The following is a 27,400-nucleotide window of genomic DNA, read 5'->3' on the forward strand; positions in this document are numbered from 1 at the left end:
CGCTCGAACCCAACCACCAGGCCACCCCCCAAATTCCTGGATTCTTATATGCAAAAACAGTGTTTGGCAAAGGTAAGATCTGTATGGTAGACTTTTTTTTTTTTTTGAGGGGAGGGGCATGGAAATAGACATTGGTGGGAAAAAGTTATAAAAATAAAACTTGTACAAAGTACACAAGTTTACGGGGTAAAATTCATAGCATAGGTATTGCTCACAGTCAAGCACGTCCGTGGGTTGCCTCCTCAGAGTCCATTCACCTCTTCTGCTAATGGGACCCTGATTTTCTACTGGCGTACTTACCCTCTCTGCTACTCAAGGCACGTTGAGCTAAATCCCAGCTCCAGAGATGAGCCCAGATTAGCTACAGTGATGGTTCAGAGTTTGGCACAAGGTCTAATTTGGGCACTAGGAACAAAACCCAGGACTGAAGCAAGAGCTATTGGGAGAGATCTTTTTTCTTCCCCTGAATGGGGAACAGGACTGCTGAAATCTGTGGCTATATGAAGGCATCCCTCGGGGCCAAGGGGGCCCTTGTGTGGACTGAAGATGAAGTAGACTCTGGAGAAGGGAGAGCAAAGCATCAGCAAGAAACCATATCTTTGGTGACTCCAAGTAGCTGATCAATCCTCGCTTAAAATGAGCACTCCCTCTGGACTTTCAGTCTTGAGAGTTCCTGGATTCCTTAGATATATCTGAGTCTGATTTTCTGGCACTTGCAAATTGGGAGTTCTAACCTATAAATTCACAATCCCACTGCCCCGTGAGAACCACTGTCAACATTTTGGGTTTAATTCCTCCCATACATTTTAATGCATCTATATATACACAATGTCCTTTATTGTTTTACTTTTACAAAATTAAGAAAATACATATACTTTTCTGAAATATTTCAGTTGATAATACCATTTAGCTCTTTTTATGTTAACCAAATCTACCATTATTGTTTTGAATTACTGCGTACTGTTCCATTCTAGGAATATACCACAATTTAACAAATTTCCTGTTAAGGAACATTTACATTTTTTTCTACTTTTCATATTATAAAGTGTCACTCTTATACACTAGTCCTATTTCTTTAGGTCCTAGCAGAGAAATTGCTGGATCACAGAATATGTACATTCTTGAGGCTCTGATGTATTTCACCAGATTGTCCTCTAAAAGGAACATATAGTTTATATTCCATTGGCACGGAGATTGGTGTTTGATGGATAGAAGGAGGTGATGAAAGGCAAAATACTTGCTAAAAAGAAAATATTCATCTCTTTACTGAATATTCATTGAGTGTCCATTATTTGTACCGTGACAGGTGATGGGGATATACTGGTGACCAAGGATTCCTACACTTGTTCCTCTGTATTCTTCCTTCTCCAATTATGGCAGTTTTGGAAAAACGTCTAGCTTTGTGGATGAATTAGCCAATGCCACACATCAGGATGTCACACAGATGACATCAGAGGGAACACTCAGGAGACAGCGGAGTTGCATCTTGGCACAGATGGGGACACCACTGTATGGGATAGTGTTCACCCACACCTTCCTTCCTATGCTCTCCCGTACAGATGTGGCTAGAAGCCTGGAAACTTGATCTCCCTTGCCAGCAGGGTTCTGCTAAGGGGCTGCCCATGGGAGGCACTTGTGAGAGCCTAGAAGGCAGGAGGGAGGCAGAAGCAGTTGTGTTCCAAGGAGACACAGGTACCTGTTAAGGCTGTGTGGCAGAGAAGGGACACAGTTGCACAGGCTGCTGCAAAGGCAGCAGCAGCAGACAACCCAGAGTTTGCGGAGGCAGCATGGGGGCGCATTAGAATGGGCCATATGGGGCTGCAGCCGCTTCCCCTCAGTGCCCAGCACTGGGTCATTCAACCTTCCTCTGTTTTATCCTTCATTCTGATTAACAACTTTATAACCTAAATCCCTTTATTAAATCCTTCTCTCTTTGAAATATCTAGAGTGGTTTTGCTTTCCTAACTGATGGAATATAGCCCAATGTTAAAATTATCCTATAAATTCTGTTAGGCATGAGTTGTTCTGAGACCCACACAGCATCTTCCAGTAAGTCTAACAGAGCCAGTTTTTCTAGAATCAATGGAAGAGACTGCTGGTTTGTTTTTTCCCCCAGTTGAATACCAGGTGAATTAGGTGACTGGCTTTGAGAGGGCATCTTGTATGAAAAATATGTATCTTTAAACACTAGAATCACACTCAGGAAGATGAGATACGCACACTGTGACAGGTACGTGGGAACTGAAACCAGTTTGAGGGAACAGCAGATCCGCAACTTCTAACACTCATTGCATACTTATATACATTGAGAACATACATATGAACAACTGGAAAAACAGAAAGCAAAATGGCATGCATTATTAAAATTGTTAACTTTCTCATTTTTGCCGAGTGCCATTAGAGTTGAATCCACGTAATGAAATGTTCACAGGACGTGACTCTACCCTCTGCTACAATTGGAGGGACTTGGGATACTGTGGTTTATAAAAACTGTTAGTTGTAATTATTTTCAATACAATGGTACAGAAACATTAAATCAACTCATATGCTCCTCTTTCTTTCCACATTCAAACAAACTCAAATATGAACATGTTGATCAATTTTTAACGCTCCACAATACAAGCTGTCGTTTTCATGCCTGTCCTTTGGCCACTGTACCTTCTTTAACAAACAGCAATACTGAAAATAGCTTTACTGACTCACGTATATAACAACCAAACCTAGAAAAGTGGACAACAGGATCATCCGCTTAACTTCTGTCATCAACATCGTCTCCTTCACTGTCATCGTCACAATAGAAGATGTCTCTGAACAGGAAGACTTGCCTGGGTGCTGCAGGAGCCTGGATTTCGGTACCTCTTCTCTTCATCTTATTCTCTAACTTTTCTTTAAGCAGAGGTAGACTAGTCTCATAAAGGTAGTCTATAATCTCTGAAGAAAAGAAATTTAGTTTTGAAATTATTTGCACAAAGCCTTCTCCTAAGGTCAAAGCACAGAGGGCACTGATAATGACACTGCACTGCTACTGTTTTTACCTCGTGCTGGACCCTGTGCTAACTGCTTTACTTATACTCACTCGTTCAACCTCTCAAAATCCTGTGAGGTAGGCACTACTGTTAACCCATTTCAAACGAGGAAACCGAGGCACAAAGACATCACGAAACTTGCCCAAAGTCATGGAGTTAGTAGCGGTAAAGCCAGGATTCAAACCCAGGAACTGATGTCTGCTGAACGCAAGAACTACTTCACCACACACTCCAGGGCGGACGGCACCTGGACCAGTGGCTTCCAAACACCAGTGCCGGGCAGACCAGAGACTCTCCTGTGAGCTCGTTAGAGAAAATCTAGCTTTGGCGCCAGCCCACAGGTCAGGATTTGGTGTGTCTGGGAGGAGGCCCAGGTGTGTGTATTTTTCACAAGTTCCCCATGTGACTCTGATGATCCGAGTTTGGGAATTACATGTTTAAACCACCCACAAATGGCTGCAAAGAAGGAACGGGGCATCTTGTGTTTTTTCTGAAACAGTGTGTGTGTGTGCACGTGGTATGACTGTGTGCGTGTGAGCATGTATGTGCAGGATGGCAATCCAGAAGCACTCACAGTCATTTACTGAGTGCTTGCTAAGCGCCCAGCACCCTGGTGGCCACATTTTACATGTGCGCTATCTCATCTTGTACTTCTGAAAGTCCTGTCAGGCAGGGATTATAACTTGCCGATTTTCACCATTTTATGACTGAAGAAACTGAGGCTCCCAGAAGTCAAGTCACTGGGCCACGGTCACACCACCAGTGTGTGGCACCAGACACTGTGTTCTTAACTATTCAAATACTGAAAATACTGACCTGGAAAAGTCTTCTTCTGCCAAAAGGGAACACAGGTAGCTTTCAGCTTATAAAATTTAGTTTGAACATAAGATGGAGGAACATCACTTTAGAAAGGAAAAGATAAAAACAAGTTAGTGTCAGGTTAAAAATCAGTCATTTCAGTACTGTGTACTAATACACTGATGAGGGTGAGGTCTACAGGCATAAGGAGCTTTCTCAATCTTGACCATGAAATCATGACGTCCATAAATGTGTGATAAAAATCAGACACATATGAAAAACTATTGTTCATTTGGTTAAGAAAACACACACAAAAGGAAGACCAATAGGACAACAAGATGGGTTTGGTTTAAATTAGAACAATCTGAATTACTAGTTCAGGAAGACGAGGTACAACACTGGCTCAGGTACTGAGGCTGACCTCGTCCTTGGCCCTGCCCTAAGTGCTTTCCACGTAGCCACAAACAATCCTCACGACCACTCTACAAGGGAGCTACCACTCTTACCACTCAATTTGGAGATGGGGAAACGGAGGCACAGAGGAGCTGCCCAAGATCTTACAGCTAATAAGGGGTAGAGCTAGGACAAGTGGGTGGTCAGACTCCAAATCCTATACTCCTAACCATTACACTTAGGATAAATACATATTTGTGACAATTCTAAGGCAGATGTCCCCTGATTTTTTACTTTGCAAAGCTAAAAAAAGCAGATGCTTATGATGTTTTAGTGAGTCAAATATGTTTTCCAGTTATAATAAGCAAGACAGAAACAACCAAATCTTAAATTGCTTTTTAAATTGAAAATCACTAACTTCAGGGGCTGGCCCAGTGGCGGAGTGGTTAAGTTCATGCACTCCAAGTTGATGGCCCGGGATTCGCAGGTTCGGATCCCAGGTGCGGACCGATGCACCGCTTGTCAAGCCATGCTGTGGTGACGTCCCATATACAGGAAGGTGAGCACAGGTGTTAGCCCAGGGCCAATCTTTTTTTTTTTGTGAGGAAGATCTGCCCTGAGCTAACATCCATGCTAATCTTCCTCTTTTTGCTGAGGAAGACTGGCTCTGAGCTAACATCTATTGCCAATCCTCCTCCTTTGTTTTTCTCCCCGCCAAAGCCCCAGTGGATAGTTGTATGTCATAGTTGCACATCTTTCTAGTTGCTGTATGTGGGACGTGGCCTCAGCACAGCCAGAGAAGCGGTGCGTCGGTGCGCACCTGGGATCCGAACCCGGGCTGCCAGTAGCGGAGTGCGCGCACGTAACCACTAAGCCACGGGGCGGGGCCGGGGCCCATCTTTCTCAGCAAAAACAGGAGGATTGGCATCAAATGTTAGCTCAGGGCTGATCTTCCTCACACACACACACAAAAAAATCACTAACTTCACTTCCTGGACACTTTTTCTTAAACAATAAAAGCGTGACTAATTTGTTTCAATAATAACAAATCTGGTTGTTAAAATGATGAGTGTGAATAACTTTGTTAAGTGTATGTAGAGGTAAAAGATGATTGAGCTCTTTCAACCTCTTCAACTCAGCAACCACTAGCTGAACGTGCCCTATGTGCCAGGCACCGGGCTAGGAATCTCCGGTGCATCACCTCCTTTAGTCCTCATTACGGTCCTATTAAAGCATTTTGTAGATGAAGAAACAGGCTCAGAGACAAGTTAGGGACCAACCTGCCCAAGGATGGCTACATAATGAGTGAAGTACCAGGACTCAATGCCAGGTCCGTCTGACTGCAAAGCTCAAGTTTCAAGGCATCCACGCCTTCCCTCTTCCCAATGCAGCACGCTCAGCGTGATGTTCTGCAGACCCAAGCTCAGGCTTTGAGAAGTAACAATAATTGATGCGGACATTTCAAACTAAGCAAGTGTTACATCTCATTAGGTATAGATGCTTTGTTTAAATCCTGCCTAAATAATTCACAAGAGAGGCTTTAAGACTCTGAAGAGATTGAAGTTTTAATTCAATTATTTTACTGTTTTAATTCATTATTAAGACTCTGAGAATATGCTATTTCAAACAGTATTTGACTAGATGCCATAATCTCTATTTTATAGCTTAGAGTTTATCAATTTTAAGTAGAATAACCCATTTTAAATATATAATTTTACTTAAAATCACTAAAAGCCCATTTTAATTTAAGAAATCATGTGATCTGAAGCAATGTCACAAAATACACAAAAATTTATTGGAAAAGTCAGATTTTTTTAAAGGTGGTTTGATATTTGTTGACACAAATACTTTTCAGGATGAGAGTTGGTGGGGTGCACAGAGGGGTCCCTTTCCTTCAAAGCAGCTGACACCCTCACCTCTCAGGGACCCACAATATTGAAAGTGGGTACCCCACCCCTCAGGTGAGCTAGAAAAGGAAAGGGTTTGGAACGACGGGCATGTGTCTGTGACTCCTGGCAGGGCCTGTCACTAAAAGATTCCAATTCTCCAAGTCAAAAAAAACCCCAAAACTGATTGTTCTTTGTTCGTAATCCCAAGGTATGAATAACTAACCACCAAAAACCAGTTTATACCCTTCCGATTGGATCAATGACAACTTCACACGAGCAGCCACACTTCTGAAAGTCAGCCAGGCAGCAGCAGCCTCGCTCTACTGTCCACCCTTCCAAAACTAACAGCCAAACAATCCCTCAACACCCCATTTCTGCAAGTCCACCAATCCCTGAACCCCATGATTCTCAACAATTTGCTTTACTTAGAGGGACTGTGCTTTGCAAGCGAGCTCTCCCGTGCTTAGCAGGCAGTAAACTCAGCTACTGAGAGTGGTGGCCTCCCTCTTCAACAGCAGGAACTGACTCAAAATGCAAGGACCACAGCAATGAAGACTCACAGTGGAGTAAACAGAGATAGCTTATAGACACATAAAAGTTCAATCTCACCCCTCAGATGAGAAATGCAAATGAACCCCACACTGAAACTACTGAAGGAAGCTTGAAAAGGAACAAGATGTTTATATGGTCTCAAAATATCTCCCCACAGCCATTTCTTATCCCCAAGAGAAAAACTGTTACTTTTAAACAGTGGGAAATGTGGCAGATGCCACCAGAATCAAATGATCACAATCAGAATCATGTGCCTCATGATGTGAGGTGACGTGGCGATAGACATAGCCTCACCTATGTCATAGTCCTGCCTAAAATACACAACCCGAAACTAGTCATGAAGAAACACGAGACAAACTCCCACGAAGGGACAGTCTACAAAACAACTAGCTTGAATCCTCCCACAATTTCAATGTCATCAAAGACAAAAGCAGAAGAACTTGACAGATTGAAAAACACTAGGGAGACACATTAAATGCAATGTGTGATCCTGGACTGGATCTTAAATTGGGGGAAAATGCTATACAGGACATTATTGGGACAACTGGTGAAATCTGAATGTGGACTGTGTTTTAGAGAATAGTATTGTATCAATGTCATATTTCCTGAATATGATAATTATACTGGGGTATATAGAATAACATTCTTGTTTAGGACATGAAGCCCACCACTCACTCTCAAATGGTTACGGGAAAAAATTTTACCCCCTTGGAGAAGGGAGCAAGAGAGGGAGGGAGGCATGATTAAGCAAATGTGGCAAAATGGTAATAGGCTGACTACCTAACAGGCAGAGGGTATGTGGGTTCTTTGTACTGGTCTTATAACTTGTTAGCTCTCTGAAGCTTTTAAGAGACTTTGCACGCATTTCATTTACTCTTCTTAGATATCTTTGGGGGGTGGAGTGGAGGGAGGGTTGGTCCAATATACTTGGTCCAGTATATAGAGTGGGGGTTCTAAATACATATATGCATAAACACAATTTATAGACGAATTCCATATACATCATGAATTTCAGGCCTGTTCTTTAAAATCTGAGAGGCAGTCATTCATGAAAAGTCATCTCTTATCCTTTAATTAGCTTAGTATTAAACAAATGGTCTTACCCTATGGTACTAGCAAGATCTTCCCAGTCTATTTCATTAGCATCTTCCACATTTATTTCATATAATCTATGAGAAAAAATAAAAACTAAGTTTTCAAGCAAAAATCAGCATGATGGACATCTTCATGGACTCACCGAATATTAAGAGCTGGAAGGCATGAGTGTGTTCACCCCTGTTCCAGCTCCCTCATTACACAGGCCCAGGGAGGCTGGCATGCTAACCCAAGGTCATTGAGCTAGTGAGCTACAGACCAAAAAAAACCACCTCTCCTCCCCTGAGCCTTTTGCATCTCCCACCAAACCAAGTTGCTTTTTCATGGTAAAAAACACAACTTCATTCAATGTAGACATATAGAAAGAGCACATGTGTGTACTCAGCACTTACTATGTGACAGACACTGTGTTAAGACCTTTACATCTGCTAATTCATTTACCCTCGACACCCCCTGACGAGCTTGGCGAACTACCTCCATTCTACAGACGAGGAAATGGGGCTGAGAGCCTGAGTTATGGCTCAAGGTTTCATGACTAACAGGCCTGCCTGACCTGAGATGCCCTCTTGGGCCCTGCTAGTCTACGCTTCTCTCCGGTAGGGGAAAAAGGTGGCGTTGGACCCAGCCAGACTGGCGTGGAGAATGCGGAAGCACACCAATCAAGTTAAAGCAGGGGTCATGACAGAGAGTAGGAGAACAAAGCTGGACAGGGAGGCCAGAATCCGAAGGTTTCTTCTGCTCTTTGTGGTTCCTCATGTGACACGAGCCCGGGTCTGTTAGGCTCACAGGCTTCGTAAAGTAGGCCCATGTCTCCCCTCCTTCAGGGGAGGGAGGGAGGACTCCGCATGGACCAGAAACTCAAAGACAGAACTGAAGACCAAGCAACAGTGATACCAACGAACGCGTGCTGGAGAGCAGTAGGGCTCTGCCTGAAGTATTTACCTCCATGTTCCAATGGACGGAAATAACTAATATCCACATGAAAACCTCCAAAGACTAAAATAACTGCATTTACTGAGCGTGTAGTACACTTTACATGCATTATTTCCTTTCTTCTCCCAGTAACACAAAGAGGCAGGTACTAGTATCATCATCCTCATTTCAGACGGACAAACAAAGACCTAGAGAGGTAGGGAGCGTGTCTGAGGTCATACATGGAGAAAGTGCTGGAACAGGGATTTGAACTGTAGCAATCTTACTGTAGATTCTGCTGTTTAACAACTACTCTTTGGCTAGAGAGGAGAACAGTTAAAACAGTGCCACTTTCCATTTCTGTACCTTTCAATGAGGTTTATTTTGGCCTGCAGGGCATTAACTCCACGGTACACATGCCGACCATTTGTCATCCTCTTGGTTAGAATTTCTGTCCTATATTAAAAGAAAGAAAAATATGGTTTCCTTTCAGGTGTAAAGTTTCCATTTAAATTTCCTATATTTTTCTCATCTAAATTGCCCTTATTCAGAACCACTTTCTAACTTTTGCAATTCATCACTGCTAACATTTACCACCATCAAGAATTTACCTATTTTTTAAAAAAAAGTAGGAAAAGACAAATAAAATGATAGAAAGTTGATGGTTATTTATACTGGATGATGGATACAAGAAGTTCTAAGCTTGTAAAAAAAAAGTGGCATGGGCCAGCCTGGTGGCATAGCGGTTAAGCGCACACGCTCCGCTTCAGCAGCCCTGGGTTCACAGGTTTGGAACCTGGGCACTACACTGACGCACTGCTTGTCAGGCCACGCTGTGGCGGCGTCCCACATAAAGTAGAGGAAGATGGGCACGGATGTTAGCTCAGGGCTAATCTTCCTCTCACACACACACACACACACACACACACACACAAAAACGTGGGAAAAGATAAATAAAATGATAGAAAGTTGATGGTTACTTACACTGGATGATAGATACAAGAATTTCTAAGCTTGTTCTAAGATTTCCATAAAAAAGTTTAAAAAAGGGGGAAAAAAAGAATAAGCCTCTTAGCAGATGCTAAAGGACACTATGTAAACTCAATTTATTTTTGATTGTTTATAAAAGAGATTGACATTGCTCTTATTATCATTACCAGCTGCTGGAACACCAAATAAGACAAATTTAGTAAAGTGATAAATGATCTGATGATTCCTGTAATGCCCAAAGCTAATGGCTGAAGGAAAGAGTTGAGCAAAGTTGCTAATAAAAGCAGCAACCCAATTAAGAATATTCAAAAAGTGCTTATCTTGAATAGCAAACTTTGGCACAATCTGATAGATCATGAGCTATTACATTTACATTCTTAATTAGGGAGATACATGATACACACACAGTAATTGACAGCAATGTTCTTAATAACCCTCCATGTTCACAGGTTTGAAATATATCACTTGAGGTCGTTTCAAGGTTACAAGAAGTAAATACATGTTCAGGGTTCAAGTTTCCTCCTTTTTTTTTCTCAAATTAAAAAAGAAGACTTGCATGTTATTTAATTGTGTTGATTCTGAGGCAGAGATACCTTCCTCATTCCCCTTTTCAACACTGATATATCATCCTCCAACTGAGGCTTACAGCCCACTCCCCCCGACCCTTTTTTTTTTTTTTTACTTTATATTCCTTGTTTTATTATTAATTTATGTTGAACTTTTTTCAGTTGTCTTATTGAGGTCATAATGGTTTATAACACTGTGTAATTTCAAGTGTACATTATTATTTATCAGTTTCTGTATAGACTGTATCATGCTCACCAATAGTCTAATTTTTATCTGTCACCATACATATGTGTCCCTTTACCTCTTTTGCTCTGGTATCCACTAATCTGTTCTCTTTATCCACGTGTTTGTTATCTTCTACATATGAGTGAAATCAAGTGATGTTTGTCTTTCTCTGTCTGGCTTATTTCCCTTAACATCATACCCTCAAGGTCCACCCATGTTGTTGCAAATGGGACGATTTCGTCTTTTTTTTTTATGGCTGAGTAGTACTCCATTGTATACATATACCACATCTTCTTTATCCATTCACCCGTTGATGGGCACTTGGGTTGCTTCCACATCTTGGCTATTGTGAATAATGCTGCAAAGAACATAGGGGTGCATAAGTCTCTTTGAATTGTTGATTTCAAGTTCTTTGGATAAATACACAGTAGTGGGATAGCTGGATCATATGGTATTTCTATTTTTAATTGTTTGAGAAATCTCTTCACTGTTTTCCATAGTGGCTGCACTAGTTTGCATTCTCACCAGCAGTGTATGAGGGTTCCCTTTTCTCCACATCCTCTCCAACATTTGTTATTTTTGGTCTTGGTAATTATAGCCATTCTAACAGGTATAAGGTGATGTCTCATTGTAGTTTTGATTTGCATTTCCCTAATAATTAGTGATGTTGAACATCTTTTCATGTCCCTGTTGACCATCTGTATATCTTCTTTGGAAAAATGTCTGTTCATATCCTGTGCCCATTTTTTGATTGGGTTGTTTGTTTTTTTGTTGTTGAGTTGTATGAGTTATTTATATATTTTGGAAATTAACTCCTTGTCAGATATATGATTTGCAAATATTTTCTTTTCATGGTTGTCTTTTCATTTTGTTCCTAGTTTCCTTTGCATTGCAGAAGCTCTTTAGTCTGATGTAGTCCCAATTGTTTATTTTTTCTTTTATTTCCCATACCCGAGTGGACATGTATTTGAAAAGATGCTGCTAAGACCAATGTCAAAGAGTGTACTGCCAAGGTTTTCTTTTAAGAGTTTTATGGTTTCAGGTCTTACATTCTTTAATCCATTTTGAGTTAATTTTTGTATATGGTGTAAGATAATGATCTACTTTTATCCTTTTGCACATGGCTGTCCAGTTTTCCCAACACCATTTATTGAAGAGACGTCCCTTTCTCCACTGTATGTTCTTGGCGCCTTTGTCGAAGATTAGCTGTACGTAGATGTGTGGTTTTATTTCTGGGCTTTCAATTCTGTTCCATTGATCTGTGTGTCTGTTTTTTTGCCAGTACCATGCTGTTTTGATTTCTATAGCTTTGTAGTACATTTTGAAGTCAGGGATTGTGATGCCTCCAGCTTTGTTCTTTTTTCTCAGGATTGCTTTTACTATTCGGGGTCTTTCGCTGTTCCACATAAGTTTTAGGATTCTTTGTTCTATTTCATGAAGAATGTCATTGGGATTCTGATTGGGATTGCATTGAATCTGTAGATTGCTTTAGGTAATATGGACACTTCAACTATGTTTATTCTTCCAATCGATGTGCATGGAATATCTTTCCATTTCTTTGCATCATCTTCGATTTCTTTCAATAATGTCTTATAGTTTTCAGTGTATAGGCCTTTCACCTCCTTGGTTAAATTAATTCCTAGATATTTTATTCTTTTTGTTGTGATTGTAAATGGGATTGTATTCCTGAGTTCTCTTTCTGCTAGTACATTATTAGTGTATAGAAATGCAACTGATTTTTGTAAGTTGATTTTGTACTCTACAACTTTGCTGTAGTTGTTGATTATTTCTAATAGTTTTCTGGTGGATTCTTTAGGGTTTTCTATATATAGGATCATGTTGTCCACAAATAGTGAGAGTTTCACTTCTTCCTTTCCAATTTGGATACCTTTTCTTTTTTTTTTTTTTTGCTAATTGCTAATCGCTCTGGCCAATACCTCCAATACTATGTTGAATAGGAGTGGCAAGAGCAGGCACCTTTGTCTTGTTCCTGTTCTCTGAGGGATGGCTTTCAGTTTTTTACCATTAAGTATGATGTTGGCTGTGGGTTTGTCAGGTATGGCCTTTATTCTATTTAGGTCCTTTCCTTCTATACCCATTTTATTGAGTTTTTATCATAAATGGATGTTGGGTCTTGTCAACTGCTTTCTCTGCATCTATTGACATGATCATGTGATTCTTATTCCTCATTTTGTTAATGTGGTATATCACATTGATTTATTTGCAGATGTTGAACCATCCCTGCATCCCTAGTATAAATCCCATTTGATCACGGCATATGATCCTTTTAATGTATTGCTGTATTTCATTTGCTAATACTTGGTCAAGGATTTTTGCATCTATGTTCATCATCAATATTGGCCTGTAATTCTCCTTCTGTGTTGTCCTTGTCTGGTTTTGGTCTCAGGGTGACGTTGGCATCATAGAATGAGTTAGGAAGCATTCTGTCTTCTTCAATTTTTTGGAATAGTTTGAGAAGGACAGGTATTAAATCTTCTTTGAATGTTTGGTAGAATTCTCCAGAGAAGCCATCTGGTCCTGAACTTTTGTTTTTTGGGGAGGTTTTTCATTTCTGTTTCAATCTCTTTACTTGTGATTGGTGTATTCAGAATCTCTATTTCTTCTTGAATCAGTTTTGGGAGGGTGTATGAGTCTAAGAATTTATCCATTTCTTCTAGATTGTCCAATTTGTTGGCATATAGTTTTTCATAGTATTCTCTTATAATCTTTTGTATTTCTGTGATATCCATTGTAATTTCTCCTCTTTCATTTCTAATTTTATTTATTTGAGGTTTCTCTCTTTTTCTTAGTGCGTCTAGCTAAGAGTTTGTCAGTTTTGTTTATCTTCTCAAAGAACCAGCTTTGTTTCATTGATCCTTTCTACTGTTGTTTTAGTGTCTATTTCATTCATTTCTACTCTAATTTTTATTATTTCCCTCCTTCTGCTGCCTTTGGGCTTTGTTTGTTCTTTTTTTAGTTCTGTTAGGTGTAGTTTAAGATTACTTATTTGAGATTTTTCTTGTTTGCTGAGGTGGGCCTGTATTGCTATGAATTTCCCTCTTAGAACTGCTTTTGCTGCATCCCATAAGAGTTGGTATGATGTGTTTTCATTTGTTTCCAGGTATTTTTTTATTTCTCCATTGATCCAGTGGTTGTTCAGTAGCAAGTTTCAGTAGCATGTTGTTTAGCCTCCACATATTTGTGACTTTGCCAGCTTTTTTCTTGTATTTGATTTCTAGTTTCATAGCATTGTGGTCGGAAGATGCCTGATATGATTTTAATCTTCTTAAATTTATTGACACTTGCCTTGTTTCCCAACATATGGTCTATCTTTGAGAATGTTCCATGTGTACTTCAGAAGAATGTATATTCTGCTGTTTTTGGGTGGAATGTTCTATATATATCTATTAAGTCCATCTGGTCTAGTTTTTCATTTAAGTCCACTATTTCCTTGTTGACATTCTGTCTGGATGATCTATCCATTGATCTATCCATTGATCTATCCATTGATCCACCCACCTCAAGTAGGGTGTTGAGGTCTCCTACTATTATTGTGTTGCTGTCAATTTCTCCCTTTACATCTGTTAATAGTTGCTTTATATACTTTGGTGCTCCTGTGTTAGGTGCCTATATATTTATAATTACTATGTCCTCTTGGTGGAATGCCCCTTTTATCATTATATACGGACCCTCTTTGTCTCTCATTGCCTTTTTTACTTTGAATCTGCTTTGTCTGATATAAGTACAGCAAGGCCTGCTTTCTTTTGCTTGCCATTTGCTTGGCTTGCCATTTGCTTGAAGTATCGTCTTCCATCCCTTCACTCTGAGCCTGTGTTTGTCTTTAGAGCTGAAATGTGTTTCCTGGAGGCAACATATCGTTGGGTCTTGTTTTTTAATCCATCTAGCCACTCTCTGACTTTTGATTGGAGAATTCAATCCATTTACATTTAGAGTGATTATTGATATATTAGGGCTTAATGCTGCCACTTTATCTCTTGTTTTCCAGTTGTTCTATATTTCCCTTGTTTCTCTTCCCTTGTATTTTGCACCGCCATTTCAGTTTGGTGATTTTCTGCGATGGTTTTCTCAGTTTTCTTTGTGTTTATGATTTGTGGCTCTGCTCCGATTTTTTGTCTAGTGGTTACCATGAGGTTTGTATAAAAGATCTCATAGATGAGATAGTCTATTTTCTGATAGCCTCTTATCTCCATTAGCCTAAGTAGGTTCCACCCTTTTCCTCTTCCCTAAGTTATTGTTGTAACAAATTATTTTGTTTTGTGTTGTGAATTTGTGATTTAAATGAAGTTTATACTTATTTTTGATGCTTTCCTTCTCTTTATCTTTTATGTTATAATTAAGTGTTTGCTAACCTGTTTCGATAGAGAGCTGCAATTTTCTGATTCTGTCTGTCTATTTATCTCCTTGCTCAAGGCTTTGTAAACCTTTGCCTTTTTGTTTCAGGTATGAAGGCATCCTTGATCATTTCTTGTAAGGAAGGATCTAGTGGCAATGAATTTCCTTAGCTTTTGTTTATCTGGGAAAGTTTTTATTTCTCCATCACGTCTGAAGGATAGTTTTTCTGGATAGAGTATTCTTGGCTGGAAGTTTTTGTCTTTCAGTATTTTGAATACGTCATTCCAATCTCTCCTAGCCTGTAAGGTTTCTGCTGAGAAATCCGCTGAAAGCCTGATAGGGGTTCCTTTGTAGATTATTCTCCTCTGTCTTGCTCTCTTAATATTTTTTCTTTGTCATTGACTTTTGCCAGTTTTACTGTTACATGCCTTGGAGAAGGTCTTTTTGCATTGAGGTAAGTAGGAGTTCTATTGGCTTCATATACTTCTAAGTCTAGTTCCTTCCCCAGGTTTGGGAAGTTCTTAGCTATTATTTCTTTGAACAAGCTCTCTGCTCCTTACTCCCTCCCTTCTCCCTCTGGAATACCTATAGTCCTTATGTTGCATTTCCTAATTGAGTTGGATATTTCTCGAAGAATTTCTTCATTTTTTTTAAGTCTTAGTTCTCTCTCCTCCTCCACCTGAAGCATTTCTATATTTCCGTCCTCTAAATTACTAATTCTGTCCTCCATAATGTCAGCTCTGTTTTTTAAGGTTTCTAGATTGTTTTTTACCTCATTCATTGTGTACTTCAGCTCCAATATTTGTTTTTTTTTTTTTTAGAGTTTCCATCACTTTTGTGAAGAATTCCTTCTACTCATTAATTTTATTCCTGAGTTCACTGAACTGTCGTTCTGAATTTTCTTGTAACTCATTGAGTTTCTGTATGACAATTATTTTGAATTCTCTATCATTCAGATTGTAAATTTCTGTGACTTCATGATTGGCTTCTGGAGACTCATCATTTTCCTTCTGCTCTGGAGTGTTAATGTAGTTCTTCACAGTGTTTGAGGAAGTGATCCTTTGTTGGTGCACAGTGGTAGTATCAGGTCAGATTCCACCTGCCACCACTGGGGGTGAGCAGGAGTGTCTTGACATGAGTGCAGCCATGTTTGGCCGCTCCATTGACCTACAGCCACCAGCACAAAAAGAAATACAAAGCTGCTTTCTGCGTGGTGGGAACTGGCCCTTCTCTCACGGAGGGAGTTGCAGGTTGTAACATTTCAAGGCTCTTGGAGCGTCGTAGCACGGGATGGACTGGCCATCGGTGCCGGGCTGGGACGATAACCAAAGAGAACAATGCACGTACACAACTACTGGGCCGGGATGTTAGCCAGGGGGCTCAGTGCACGTACGCCACTGATAACCATTTTGTACATTGGAACACTAAATGCTTGCTCTGCAAACTCTGTAATTGCTTACTCTGAAAATTACTGATGGTATAAAAACTGCTGGAAACTGAGACCCGGTGAGAGTTCCACCTGTGGAAGGGACACCTTGCCCAGGACGTGTGATCCTTGCCCAGCCGCGTCGATTGACAGAGCTCTCCCGGCAGTGGGGCGTGGATGTTGTAAGTAATTGATTTGATATGAAGTAATTGATTTGATATGAAGTAATTGATTTGATGTGTTCTCTTTTCGGTTAACCTGGTGTTTCTCCTTCTGGTTGATTTGTGTCATTTCTCTTCAGCCGATGTGGGTGTTTTCCCTTTCCAGTCGGGCTGATGTTTTTTCCCTCTTAATATTTGACCTATTTGGATCTGTTTGCAGACTGTCACCTTTACTATCCTCTATATAATAAAATATACCTTCAGTCCATTTGTTTGGAGTGGAAAGTGTCTTTTACGTCTCCGATCGAATCCCCGAACCTCTCATAACATAATTGGCGCTGTGAGCAGGATTCGATTAAGGAGATGCCTTTCCTATTCAAACGAAAGGTAACTGAAGCCAAGGTGGAAGAAATTCCAGGATGGGAGGACCCTCCCTTTTGCACTCTGGCTGGGGAGTGGGCTCATAGGTCAGGGTTATGTGAAGCTTGGGATGCTCGTCTGCGACGATTTGAACCGTTGGATGTGACCAAAGCTTTGCAGACGGTGGAAAGGAAAGAGAAAGATGATGTTTCTTTTTTGGCACGGCGAGGTTGGTGTTTGTTGACTGCTTATCGCCGGGCTATAGAAGATAGGGATAAGATACAGACAGAGAAGGCACTCTTGCAAGAAGATAGGGATAAGATACAGACAGAGAAGGCACTCTTGGAAACGGAATGTCGCCGAGCTATAGAAGATAGGGATAAGATACAGACAGAGAAGGCACTCTTGGAAGAAGACAGGGATAAGATACAGACAGAGAAGGCACTCTTGCAAGAAGATAGGGATAAGATACAGACAGAGAAGGCACTCTTGGAAACGGAATATCGCCGGGCTATAGAAGATAGGGATAAGATACAGATAGAGAAGGCACTCTTGGAAAAGGAATATTCAGATTTACAGTTGCCTGAAGTCAAGGTGGAAGAAATTCCAGGATGGGAAGACCCTCCCTTTTGCACTCTGGCTGGGGAGTGGGCTCGCAGGTCAGGGTTATGTGAAGCTTGGGATGCTCGCCTGCGACGATTTGAACCGTTGGATGTGACCAAAGCTTTGCAGACGGTGGAGAGGAAAGCGAAAGATGATGTTTCTTTTTTGGCATGGCGAGGTTGGTGTTTGTTGACTGCTTATCGCCGGGCTATAGAAGATAGGGATAAGATACAGACAGAGAAGGCACTCTCGGAAAAAGAAAATTTAGATTTGCAGTCTCGCTTGGCTATGATTCAATGTCAATATCTTGCACTGGGAGATCAGGCTCGAAACTACCAAGCTATAGCAGAAAAGGCTGCTGTAAGAGTTGCCAAATATAAATATAGAAAGAGAAGAGGAAAGGTAAACGAACGAAAAGTTCATATGGCCATAGCATCGGCCGGTCCTAAGTGGGACCCGGACACATGGGATGGTGATATCTGGGATGATGATTCTGAAACTGATTATGAGGAAGAGGAAAAACCGCCCAAACGCACAGAGGCACGTCCTCTTCGCCGACGGCGGATGGAAATGGATGGTAATCATCCTGTAAGGAAAGATGTGATTGAGGATTTTAACCAACAAGAAATTTCTGATATTTTAGCCCGGGCTACACAAAAGCCTGGAGAAGCCATTATAACCTGGCTTGTTCGCCTATATGATATGGGTGCTACAGGAATTAATCTGGATGCAGGAGATGCTTTTAAATTTGTAATTTTGTCCAATGATCCAGTAATACGGGGAGCTTTCAGAGACTGGAGCATGAATGCTCACCCCCCAAATGATCGTGGACAAGACACTGATGGTACAACTTTATTGGCTCTTGCAGTAAAAGGAGCTCAAGATAAATACCCCACGGATGATATGTGGCCAGACACTAATAGACCATGGTATACTTTAAAAGATTGTGTTCAAAAGATGAGAGAAGAAACCATGAAACGGGCTGTGTTTCTGGGGTGTGGTGAAGCTTTAAATGAAATGACTTTAAGTGTCCAGGTGCGAAACAAGTTGATAAAAACTGCACCTCCGGCATACAAACAAATAATCACAACCCTTCTCATGAATGAAACTGAAAGCCCTATATCAACACTTGCAGATAAGATTATGCAGCTAGCAGACTTGGGAGACTGGCAGACAACTGAAAACTCTCCAGGAAGGGAAAAAAGAGAAACATTCCTTAAAAAGGATAAAATGACTCGAGGTGAAGACCAGATTGATAGAGTTGACACTAAAGAATTATGGAAACTATATAAAGAAAAAGGGCTGAATGTAAAACAAGTGAATAGAAGGGACAGTATAGAGAATGCTTCCAACCCAGTGCCTACTGCACCTAGTGCACCGCCTCCTCCCTCGGATCCTCTTTTTGCTGACTTACGTGATTGAGGGGAAGGCCAAACCTCTGTATCGATTAGTGCCACTATAAGAAAAGATATTAGACCACATGTACCAATTAAAATATTTTGGAAGAATGGATCTACAACTAGTGTGAAGGCACTTGTAGATACAAGGGCAGAGGCCACCCTTATCTATGGGAATCCAACTAAGTTTCAAGGTACATCAATTCTGATAACTGGATTGGGAGGAAAAGAAATCCAGGCAGTTACCACTAATCTTTCTATGCAAATTGGGCAACTACCCCGGTGCACATATCTAGTTATGATTGTGCCAATACCAGAATATATAATTGGGATTGATATTCTAAAAGGATTGACATTAAATTTGGCTGATGGACAATACCAGTTTGCTATTAGAGCTTTGTCTTTCCATATTAATGCTGTAATTGTGGGATGTTTGCATCATGAAGTAGAAATTCCACCTGCCACGCAAGTGATCAATCAAAGACAGTATCGCATCCCTGGAGGACAACAAGAAATATCTGAGACCATAGAAGATTATTTGGCTGTAAAAGTCCTTCGCAGAGTAACTACAGCCTGGAATAATCCTATCTGGCCTGTTAAAAAAGGTGATGGGACATGGAGAATGACTGTAGATTACAGAGAGCTAAACAAAGTGACTCCGGCTATTCAAGCGGCCGTCCCCGATTTGATTACTCTTATAGAAAAAGTGCAATGTTATCCAGGCACTTGGTATGCAGTCATAGACTTGGCTAATGCCTTTTTCACCATACCTATACCTAAAAGTGTCCAAGAACAGTTTGCTTTCACGTGGCTGGGACAACAATATACCTTTACTAGACTTCCTCAGGGATATGTGCATAGTTCCACTATCTGCCATCGACAGGTTGCTGAAACCTTGGCAAAGGTACCTGCTTCTGATGATGTCCAAATAGTACATTATATAGATGATATTATGATCCAAGGAAATGAAGAAGAAAAAGTACAACAACAGTTAGAAAAAGTAATGGACATACTTGAGGAGGATGGATGGAAAACTAATCCAGCTAAAATTCAGGGCCCGAGTTCAAATGTTAAATTTTTGGGAGTACTTTGGAATAATGGAAAACAAGAAATTTTACCTAAAGCTAGACAAAAGATATTAGATTTTGCAGCACCCCGTAACAAAAAGGAAGCACAAAAATTTATTGGATTATTCGGATTTTGGAGGGCACATATTCCACATTTAAGTCGGCTCCTTGCACCTTTATATAAAGTTACCAGGAAAAAATATGAATTTGAATGGGGAATACAACAAAAAGAAGCTTTTGAAGCAGCCAAGCATGCTATTCAGACTGCTTTAGATCTATGGCCAATTAAACCGGGACCCATTGAGTTACAAGTAGATGTCATTGATCAGTATGCCAGCTGGAGTTTATGGCAAAAACAAGGTGCCCGACGTTATCCTCTGGGATTTTGGAGTCGCAAGCTTCCCTGTTCCAGTGAAAGATATAGTCCTTTTGAAAAACAGTTGTTAGCCTGCTATTGGGCTCTAATAGACTCAGAAAGCCTTACCCTGGGACATGAGGTAATTATGCGACCTCAAATACCCATCATGCAATGGATTCATAGCACGCCTGTTACTCATAAAATTGGACATGCACAAGAATTTAATATCATCAAATGGAAATGGTATATTCAAGACCGGGCCAAACCTGGCCCAAAGGGGTTGTCTCTATTGCATGAACAAGTGTCTCAATATAGCAGTGAGCCAACTGTGTCACCCAAGACTGATATAACAGAATCTCCTGTTAAATGGGGTGTCTCATATGATCAATTGACTGAAGAACAACAAAAACATACCTGGTTTATGGATGATTCTGCCAAAATGATATCGAGCTCACGGAAATGGAAAGCAGTTGCCTATAACCCATTCACCCAACAAACAATTGTCACCACTGGAGATAATATGAGTAGCCAATATGCTGAACTTTATGCGGTGTATCAGGCACTTCAACAAGAACAGGGGCAACAATGTCATATATATACTGATTCGTGGGCAGTGGCACAAGGTTTGGCAACGTGGATGCCACAATGGAAAAAACATGATTGGAAAATTAATGATAAAGAAATATGGGGAAAGAAATTATGGGAAGACATATGGTTATGGTGTCAAAACACAATTGTTACTGTATTTCATGTTGATGCTCACAGTTCTTTAATTTCTGCAGAACGAAAGCATAATTCTCATGCTAATCAGCTGGTGCAGATTCGTGCAACGCACAACCCAGGCTTAGCACAATGGGTCCACGAAAAGAGTGGACACTTGGGAGAACAAGCTTCATACAGGTGGGCACAACAAAGGGGAATCCTTGTCACCCATGATGATATTGCCACTGCAGTACAACAATGTCAGTTATGCCAACAGTTAAATAAACGGGGAGTTCCACACCCCTACCAAGGTCATATCCAAAAGGGATTATTTCCCGCCCATACCTGGCAAATCGATTTTATTGGACCATTGCCAAATTCTTGTGGATATACTTATGCCTACACTGCTGTTGATACATATTCTGGTTATTTATTGGCTATGCCAGCTAAAGTGGCCACCCAACAGAGTGCCATAAAATTATTAGATACAATTAAGTTATATTATGGAACACCAAGGCAAATTCAGAGTGACAATGGTTCCCACTTTACAGGTAAGTTGATTCAAACCTATACCAAGGAAAATTATATAGAATGGATTTATCATATACCTTATTACCCCCAAGCTGCAGGCCTCATAGAATGAATGAATGGATTGTTTAAACAACAATTGAGGAAACTTGGTCATGGCTCATTAAAGGGGTGGCACAACCATCTAAGTACTGCTCTAAATGTGTTAAATAACAGGCCACTAGGCCCTAATGAGACTCCTCTGTCAAGGTTGTTACCAGCAAACATTACAGAAGTGGCAGCCTCCACCCATGAGCTTATGACCTTAACCTATTGGCCCCTGACTCAGTCTGCTAAACCGCCTTTTCGTGCCACGGCCGAAGCGGCTGGATTGGATTTATCTACTGTTCATTCTATTCAATTGCCCCCTAAGAAGCAGTCTATAGTCCCTACTGGGATAGGGGTACAATTTCCCAAAAATACCTTTGGTTTGTTAAAAGGACGCTCTGGACTGGCAGCAAAAGGTATTGATGTACTGGGAGGAGTTATTGATCCAGATTACCAGGGAGAAATAAAATTTATATTATATAATGGTAGTGACACAGTACTAACTGTAGAGTCTGGGGAACGAGTGGGACAATTATTGGTGCTTCCCCTCCTGACTCCAAATGTGTCACAAGGACAACCTCCAAGTGAATTAACTAAAAGAGGAATGCAAGGATTTGGGTCTACAGATGGATGGAAACCTGGAGCAAAGGTGTGGGTGACACATCCACCCAATGCGGCTCCGCGTGCCGCAGAAGTAGTGGCCCAAGGGCCCACTGCAACACTCATAGTAATGTATCCAGGAAATGAACAATTATATCATGTTCCTAAAAATTCTGTTTCTTTGCGTGAATAGATATTCCTGCTGTGTTTACTATGCTGTGCTGCACTTCCATGTCTGCTGCAGACCTACACGCCAACTAATGTCTCCGTAGGACAACCTTTGACCCTGCACTCCTGGACCAACTGCTCTACACCAGTGGGACCTACAACCTGGACTATGAATGGCCGAGAAATTTGGTCTCAGAAACATCAAGCAATCTCTCGGTACAAGCCTATATCTGACCAGTCACACAGAACTAGTTATAATTTCTCCATTGCTCTGTCTTCTGTTACCCTCCGTGATGGGGGCTGGTATTCTTGTATTAAATGGAAGAAGGAAAATCCAGATTCCCCGTTTCTTAAAGAAACTCGATTTATTAGCATCCTTCCTAATGCCACTACTCCTCTTAAAAACACTAATCTGTGGTTACATTTAGCTCATACAGTTCTTAATGAAACTGCTTTTTGTCTCAGAAACAGTAATAATCCTTCTGGACTTCTGCAAGCTAATCTGTTGGGTCTAGGTGTTACTTTACCTAATGTGTTACATGCTAAAGTTACTATTCCTCCTTCTTTAGTAACGATGCCCCTATCAGGAGTGACCTCCACTACATGTTACTGTATTAATTGTACATATATTCCATTCTATTGTAATAAAACTATCCCTGTTAGTATTCCTACCCCCTCACGATTACCTGCTGGATATTTCTGGTTATGTGATAATGCTGCATATTCACACATTCCAACTGACACATCTGTTGCATGTGGTATTGGTCCAATAGTTCCCCTTATAGCCGCTTTCCCTACCAAGAATTCTCGAGTGAAACGAGCACTCACTGCAGATTGTGACCCTCATGTTAACCTTCTTCCCATCTCTACTGTGGCAACGCTGGCCGCCCTTCTCCTACCTGATCCTGGTCTAATTGTAGACAACCATCGTCAAATTGAACACCTTTCCTGCTTGTTGACACATGTAATGAATGATACTGTTAGAGCCTTCTTGGCTATATCTCAAGAATTACAAGAACTGCGTAGAGAGACTCTTATACAACGAGCTGCTTTAGACTATTTGTTTCTTCTTCATCAAACACCTTGTACTAAAATACCGGGTATGTGTTGTTTCAATGTATCAGATCAAACTAATGTTATCTTTGATACTGTACATGATTTGCAAGATCAAGTTAATAACATTTCATATTCTAAGGGGTTGTTTGATTGGTTACCTTGGGGTTTGGGTCCTTTATTGCGAGATAGTTTTATAATTATTGTAGTCATTGGATTTTGGATTCTTGGATGTGCCTTATGTACTTTTGTACGAAGTTCATTGTCTGTGCGTATGGTGTCTTATGGTTAATGGAGACGGCCACGGCCGAATATGTCTTGACATGAGTGCAGCCATGTTTGGCCGCTCCATTGACCTACAGCCACCAGCACAAAAAGAAATACAAAGCTGCTTTCTGCGTGGTGGGAACTGGCCCTTCTCTCACGGAGGGAGTTGCAGGTTGTAACATTTCAAGGCTCTTGGAGCGTCGTAGCACGGGATGGACTGGCCATCGGTGCCGGGCTGGGACGATAACCAAAGAGAACAATGCACGTACACAACTACTGGGCCGGGATGTTAGCCAGGGGGCTCAGTGCACGTACGCCACTGATAACCATTTTGTACATTGGAACACTAAATGCTTGCTCTGCAAACTCTGTAATTGCTTACTCTGAAAATTACTGATGGTATAAAAACTGCTGGAAACTGAGACCCGGTGAGAGTTCCACCTGTGGAAGGGACACCTTGCCCAGGACGTGTGATCCTTGCCCAGCCGCGTCGACTGACAGAGCTCTCCCGGCAGTGGGGCGTGGATGTTGTAAGTAATTGATTTGATATGAAGTAATTGATTTGATATGAAGTAATTGATTTGATGTGTTCTCTTTTCGGTTAACCTGGTGTTTCTCCTTCTGGTTGATTTGTGTCATTTCTCTTCAGCCGATGTGGGTGTTTTCCCTTTCCAGTCGGGCTGATGTTTTTTCCCTCTTAATATTTGACCTATTTGGATCTGTTTGCAGACTGTCACCTTTACTATCCTCTATATAATAAAATATACCTTCAGTCCATTTGTTTGGAGTGGAAAGTGTCTTTTACGTCTCCGATCGAATCCCCGAACCTCTCATAACAAGGAGCTATGTTTTCTGAACCCGCAACATCTGCTGGAAGTTGCGCTGATAGGGCTCGTCTGCATTTGCCTGCTGGCCACAGCTACTTGGCAGGTCACACATGCATGCACAGGCACTCTGGTGCGGATCTGCTGCCTTGGCTGGGGACCGGCCGAGCTGGTACACTAGGTGGGGGAGGAGGCACACTTTCTTTTGCGTGAGTGCGGGCCTGCTCTGCAGTCACGGGTGGCTCGCCTGGGCTGCTGTGCTTGGTGGGGACGCCCACATGGTGGCTGAGCCATGTCACTTAGTGTGAAGTGTTCCTGCAGGCTGGGCTGCAACTCTGAAAGCGAAAGCGTTCATGCACAGGCATGCCTGCTCCCCTGCCTCCTCTTACAGTTGCATGCTGGCTGCTGCGTGAGGACTGGCAACCTAGATCGCTGCTGCTGCGGAGGGGGAGGGGATCTGCTCACCTCCTTCCACTGCTTCCTGGGGATCCATTACCCCCACCTTCAGATGTATGGCTGTGTGTATCTCTCAGACGTCCTATTGTGCTTTGTAGGGAATCCTCTGTGGGTTAATGAATGTCCGTTTGGTTGTAACTTAGGGTGGAAAGACTAAGGGAACAGCTCACTCCGCTATGATGCTGACGTCACTCCCAACCCACTCCTTTCTTTAAGTCTGAAATATACAGGTAGAAAGGGTTCTGGTTCCTCCATATTATACACTTTTCCTTCCAAATCTTATCTGTTCTTTGGAGTTTATTTCCTTAAGTATAGTCTTCTATTAAAATAAACAAACACTCCACAACAGAATTATAAGGTATATAAACAATAAACAGTATAATCCAGGAGTCTGCTCTTAACATAAAATACACCTACTCTGGATTTCATTCTTATCTGATACTCAAGACAACCAAGCTCCCCTTGTGCATGAGCTGTGGGTTGTGAGCTACAGAACTAACTGCTTCAAGGAGTCATGGCGCAGCTGAACATCCAGCTCAGAGACTCTCCAGAGTGTGCAAAAGCTACATCAGGCAAATAATGTGCAGCAAGATCAGGACCTAAAGTACTTCTGTGTGACAGGTGTACCTACAGAAGTTCTAGGATGAAGAGGACGACTGCCTCGCTTTAGAGGAAGGCAGAGGAACTGCTGAATTAGAGAGCAAAGTTAAAAAGGTGGAGCCATTATCAGTCACTATGCTTGTGATTTCTCTGCTGAACATTAGTTTTGTATTTTTTTTAATGCTGCAAACAGATAACTACCTTGTTTTACTAAAGACTTAGAACGGGACAGAGGGAAGAAACCAGAAGTCAACATTCAGTGTTAAACAGGTTCAGGCTCTTTACGAGGAAGCCACACCATGAATCAGGGTTAGTTCGGTCTAACTTAAATCACATTTTGATATCGAAGTGGTTGGAGCAGCGGACTAGAGATGATCACTCTTGACATGTAAGGCTTTCCAGGTGGTAGTTACGCAGATATTCTTAGTAACCTCATCAATCTACCCGCTCTATAGAAATTGTTGCACGAAAATAGCATGTTTAAATTTATATAAGATGCCTTAAAACTTACCACTTACTTTTACACTGCATCCAATTTCTGGTTTCTACTTTAGCTTCCACTTCTATCCAAGATATGCCCTTGTACAGTTTTTCCCGAACAATTGACAGGCAGCTTTCAGGATTTTCTTGGAGTTTAGAATCCACCTCGTTTAACTCCTGGGGAGACATCTTCTTTAGAATCACTTCTTCAACAGCCTTGATGAGTTTCTGGGTTTCTGTCTTACTCCAAGCACCACGATTTCTTTCTATAGACACAAAAGGATGGTCTTATAGTTGCTAATCTATTTCGTTTCAAACACAATGTTAAAAAGGAAACAATAGGGCCGGCCCTGTGGCTTAGCGGTTAAGTGCGCGCACTCCGCTACTGGCAGCCCGGGTTCAGATCCTGGGCGCGCACCGACGCACCGCTTCTCCAGCCATGCTGAGGCCATGTCCCACGTACAGCAACTAGAAGGATGTGCAGCTATGACACAAAACTGTCTCCTGGGGCTTTGGGGGAAAAAAAATAAAAAAAAAAAAGGAAACAATAATGATGGAGACAGATCATTACACATTTGTCCAAATTCACAGAATGTACAACACCAAGCGTGAACCCTAACATAAACCATGGACTCTGGGGGATTAGGACGCATCAATGTAGTTTGTGGATTGTAACAAATGTATGTCTCACTCTGGTGGGGGATGTTGATATGGGGGGAGGCTGTGCATGTATGGGGCCAGGGGATATATGGGAAATCTCTGTACCTTCCTCTCAATATTACTGTGAACCCAAAACTGCTCTAAAAAAAAAAAGTCTTAAAAAAAAGATAAATCAGGCACTTTTCAGAAGACAATGGACAACATCTCAATTACACAAACATAAAACTATCAAACACAGTTACGTGCAAATTAAAATAAAACTAATGAAGTGGCCATAGATTCTTTTTAAGAACCAATGCCAGAAAAGTCCTTTCTTAAAGCAGCGTATTATTTTTAACCTCAAAAAAGTTGTTCTTTCTATTCCTAAGAGTAATGTCTCCCGTATGAAACGTGAGGTTCCCAAACACTTAATGGGAAACAAATAACCAAATGACTTTTATATTATGTACATAACTCTCCCCAAGAGTTCCTAATGTGAAATTAACAGCTGCCCCTGAGAATCGCTGAAACCAATCATCATGGAGGGTGTCAAAAGCATTTGTGGTTCACCCTTCTTGTCCAGACATTCACAGTCAGGCTGAGGAAGTGCCTCAAACTGGCAGCCTACAAATATCTTTGGTTTGACCCACAGAGTGTTGTTACTTTTTCCCCAATGACAATTTGGATGAATTTAAAAATCACGAGAGTTCCAAGAAAAAAAAGATATCTAGATTTCACACACACAGACACACAAAGAAATTTAGATTTTTGCATTACTTTTGGAAACTGGAAGAACTGGCCATACCAAGTCTTCGCCCAACACA

At 41.2% G+C, this 27,400-nt stretch overlaps 1 protein-coding gene across 6 annotated transcripts in view; it reads right to left on the reverse strand.

The window, feature by feature from the left end:
* Positions 1-786: 786 nt before the first annotated feature.
* TTF1 (transcription termination factor 1) overlaps positions 787-27,400 on the reverse strand; it is a 40,293-nt gene continuing 13,679 nt past the window's right edge. For 5 of the 6 annotated variants that reach the window (XM_058524358.1, XM_058524360.1, XM_058524359.1 and 2 more), the window contains exons 7-11: positions 25,969-26,203; positions 9,032-9,121; positions 7,762-7,827; positions 3,843-3,928; positions 787-2,931 (exon numbers count right to left, since the gene is read on the reverse strand). In XM_058524358.1, coding sequence (XP_058380341.1) covers positions 2,750-2,931; positions 3,843-3,928; positions 7,762-7,827; positions 9,032-9,121; positions 25,969-26,203 — 659 coding nt within the window. In that variant the 3' untranslated portion in view covers positions 787-2,749. Of the gene's footprint in view, positions 2,932-3,842; positions 3,929-7,761; positions 7,828-9,031; positions 9,122-25,968; positions 26,204-27,400 lie in introns of those variants that run through there. The other variant, XR_009215926.1, reaches the window with a different exon arrangement.

Source organism: Diceros bicornis, chromosome 28 (assembly GCF_020826845.1).
Source record: "Diceros bicornis minor isolate mBicDic1 chromosome 28, mDicBic1.mat.cur, whole genome shotgun sequence".
Lineage (NCBI taxonomy): Eukaryota > Metazoa > Chordata > Mammalia > Perissodactyla > Rhinocerotidae > Diceros > Diceros bicornis.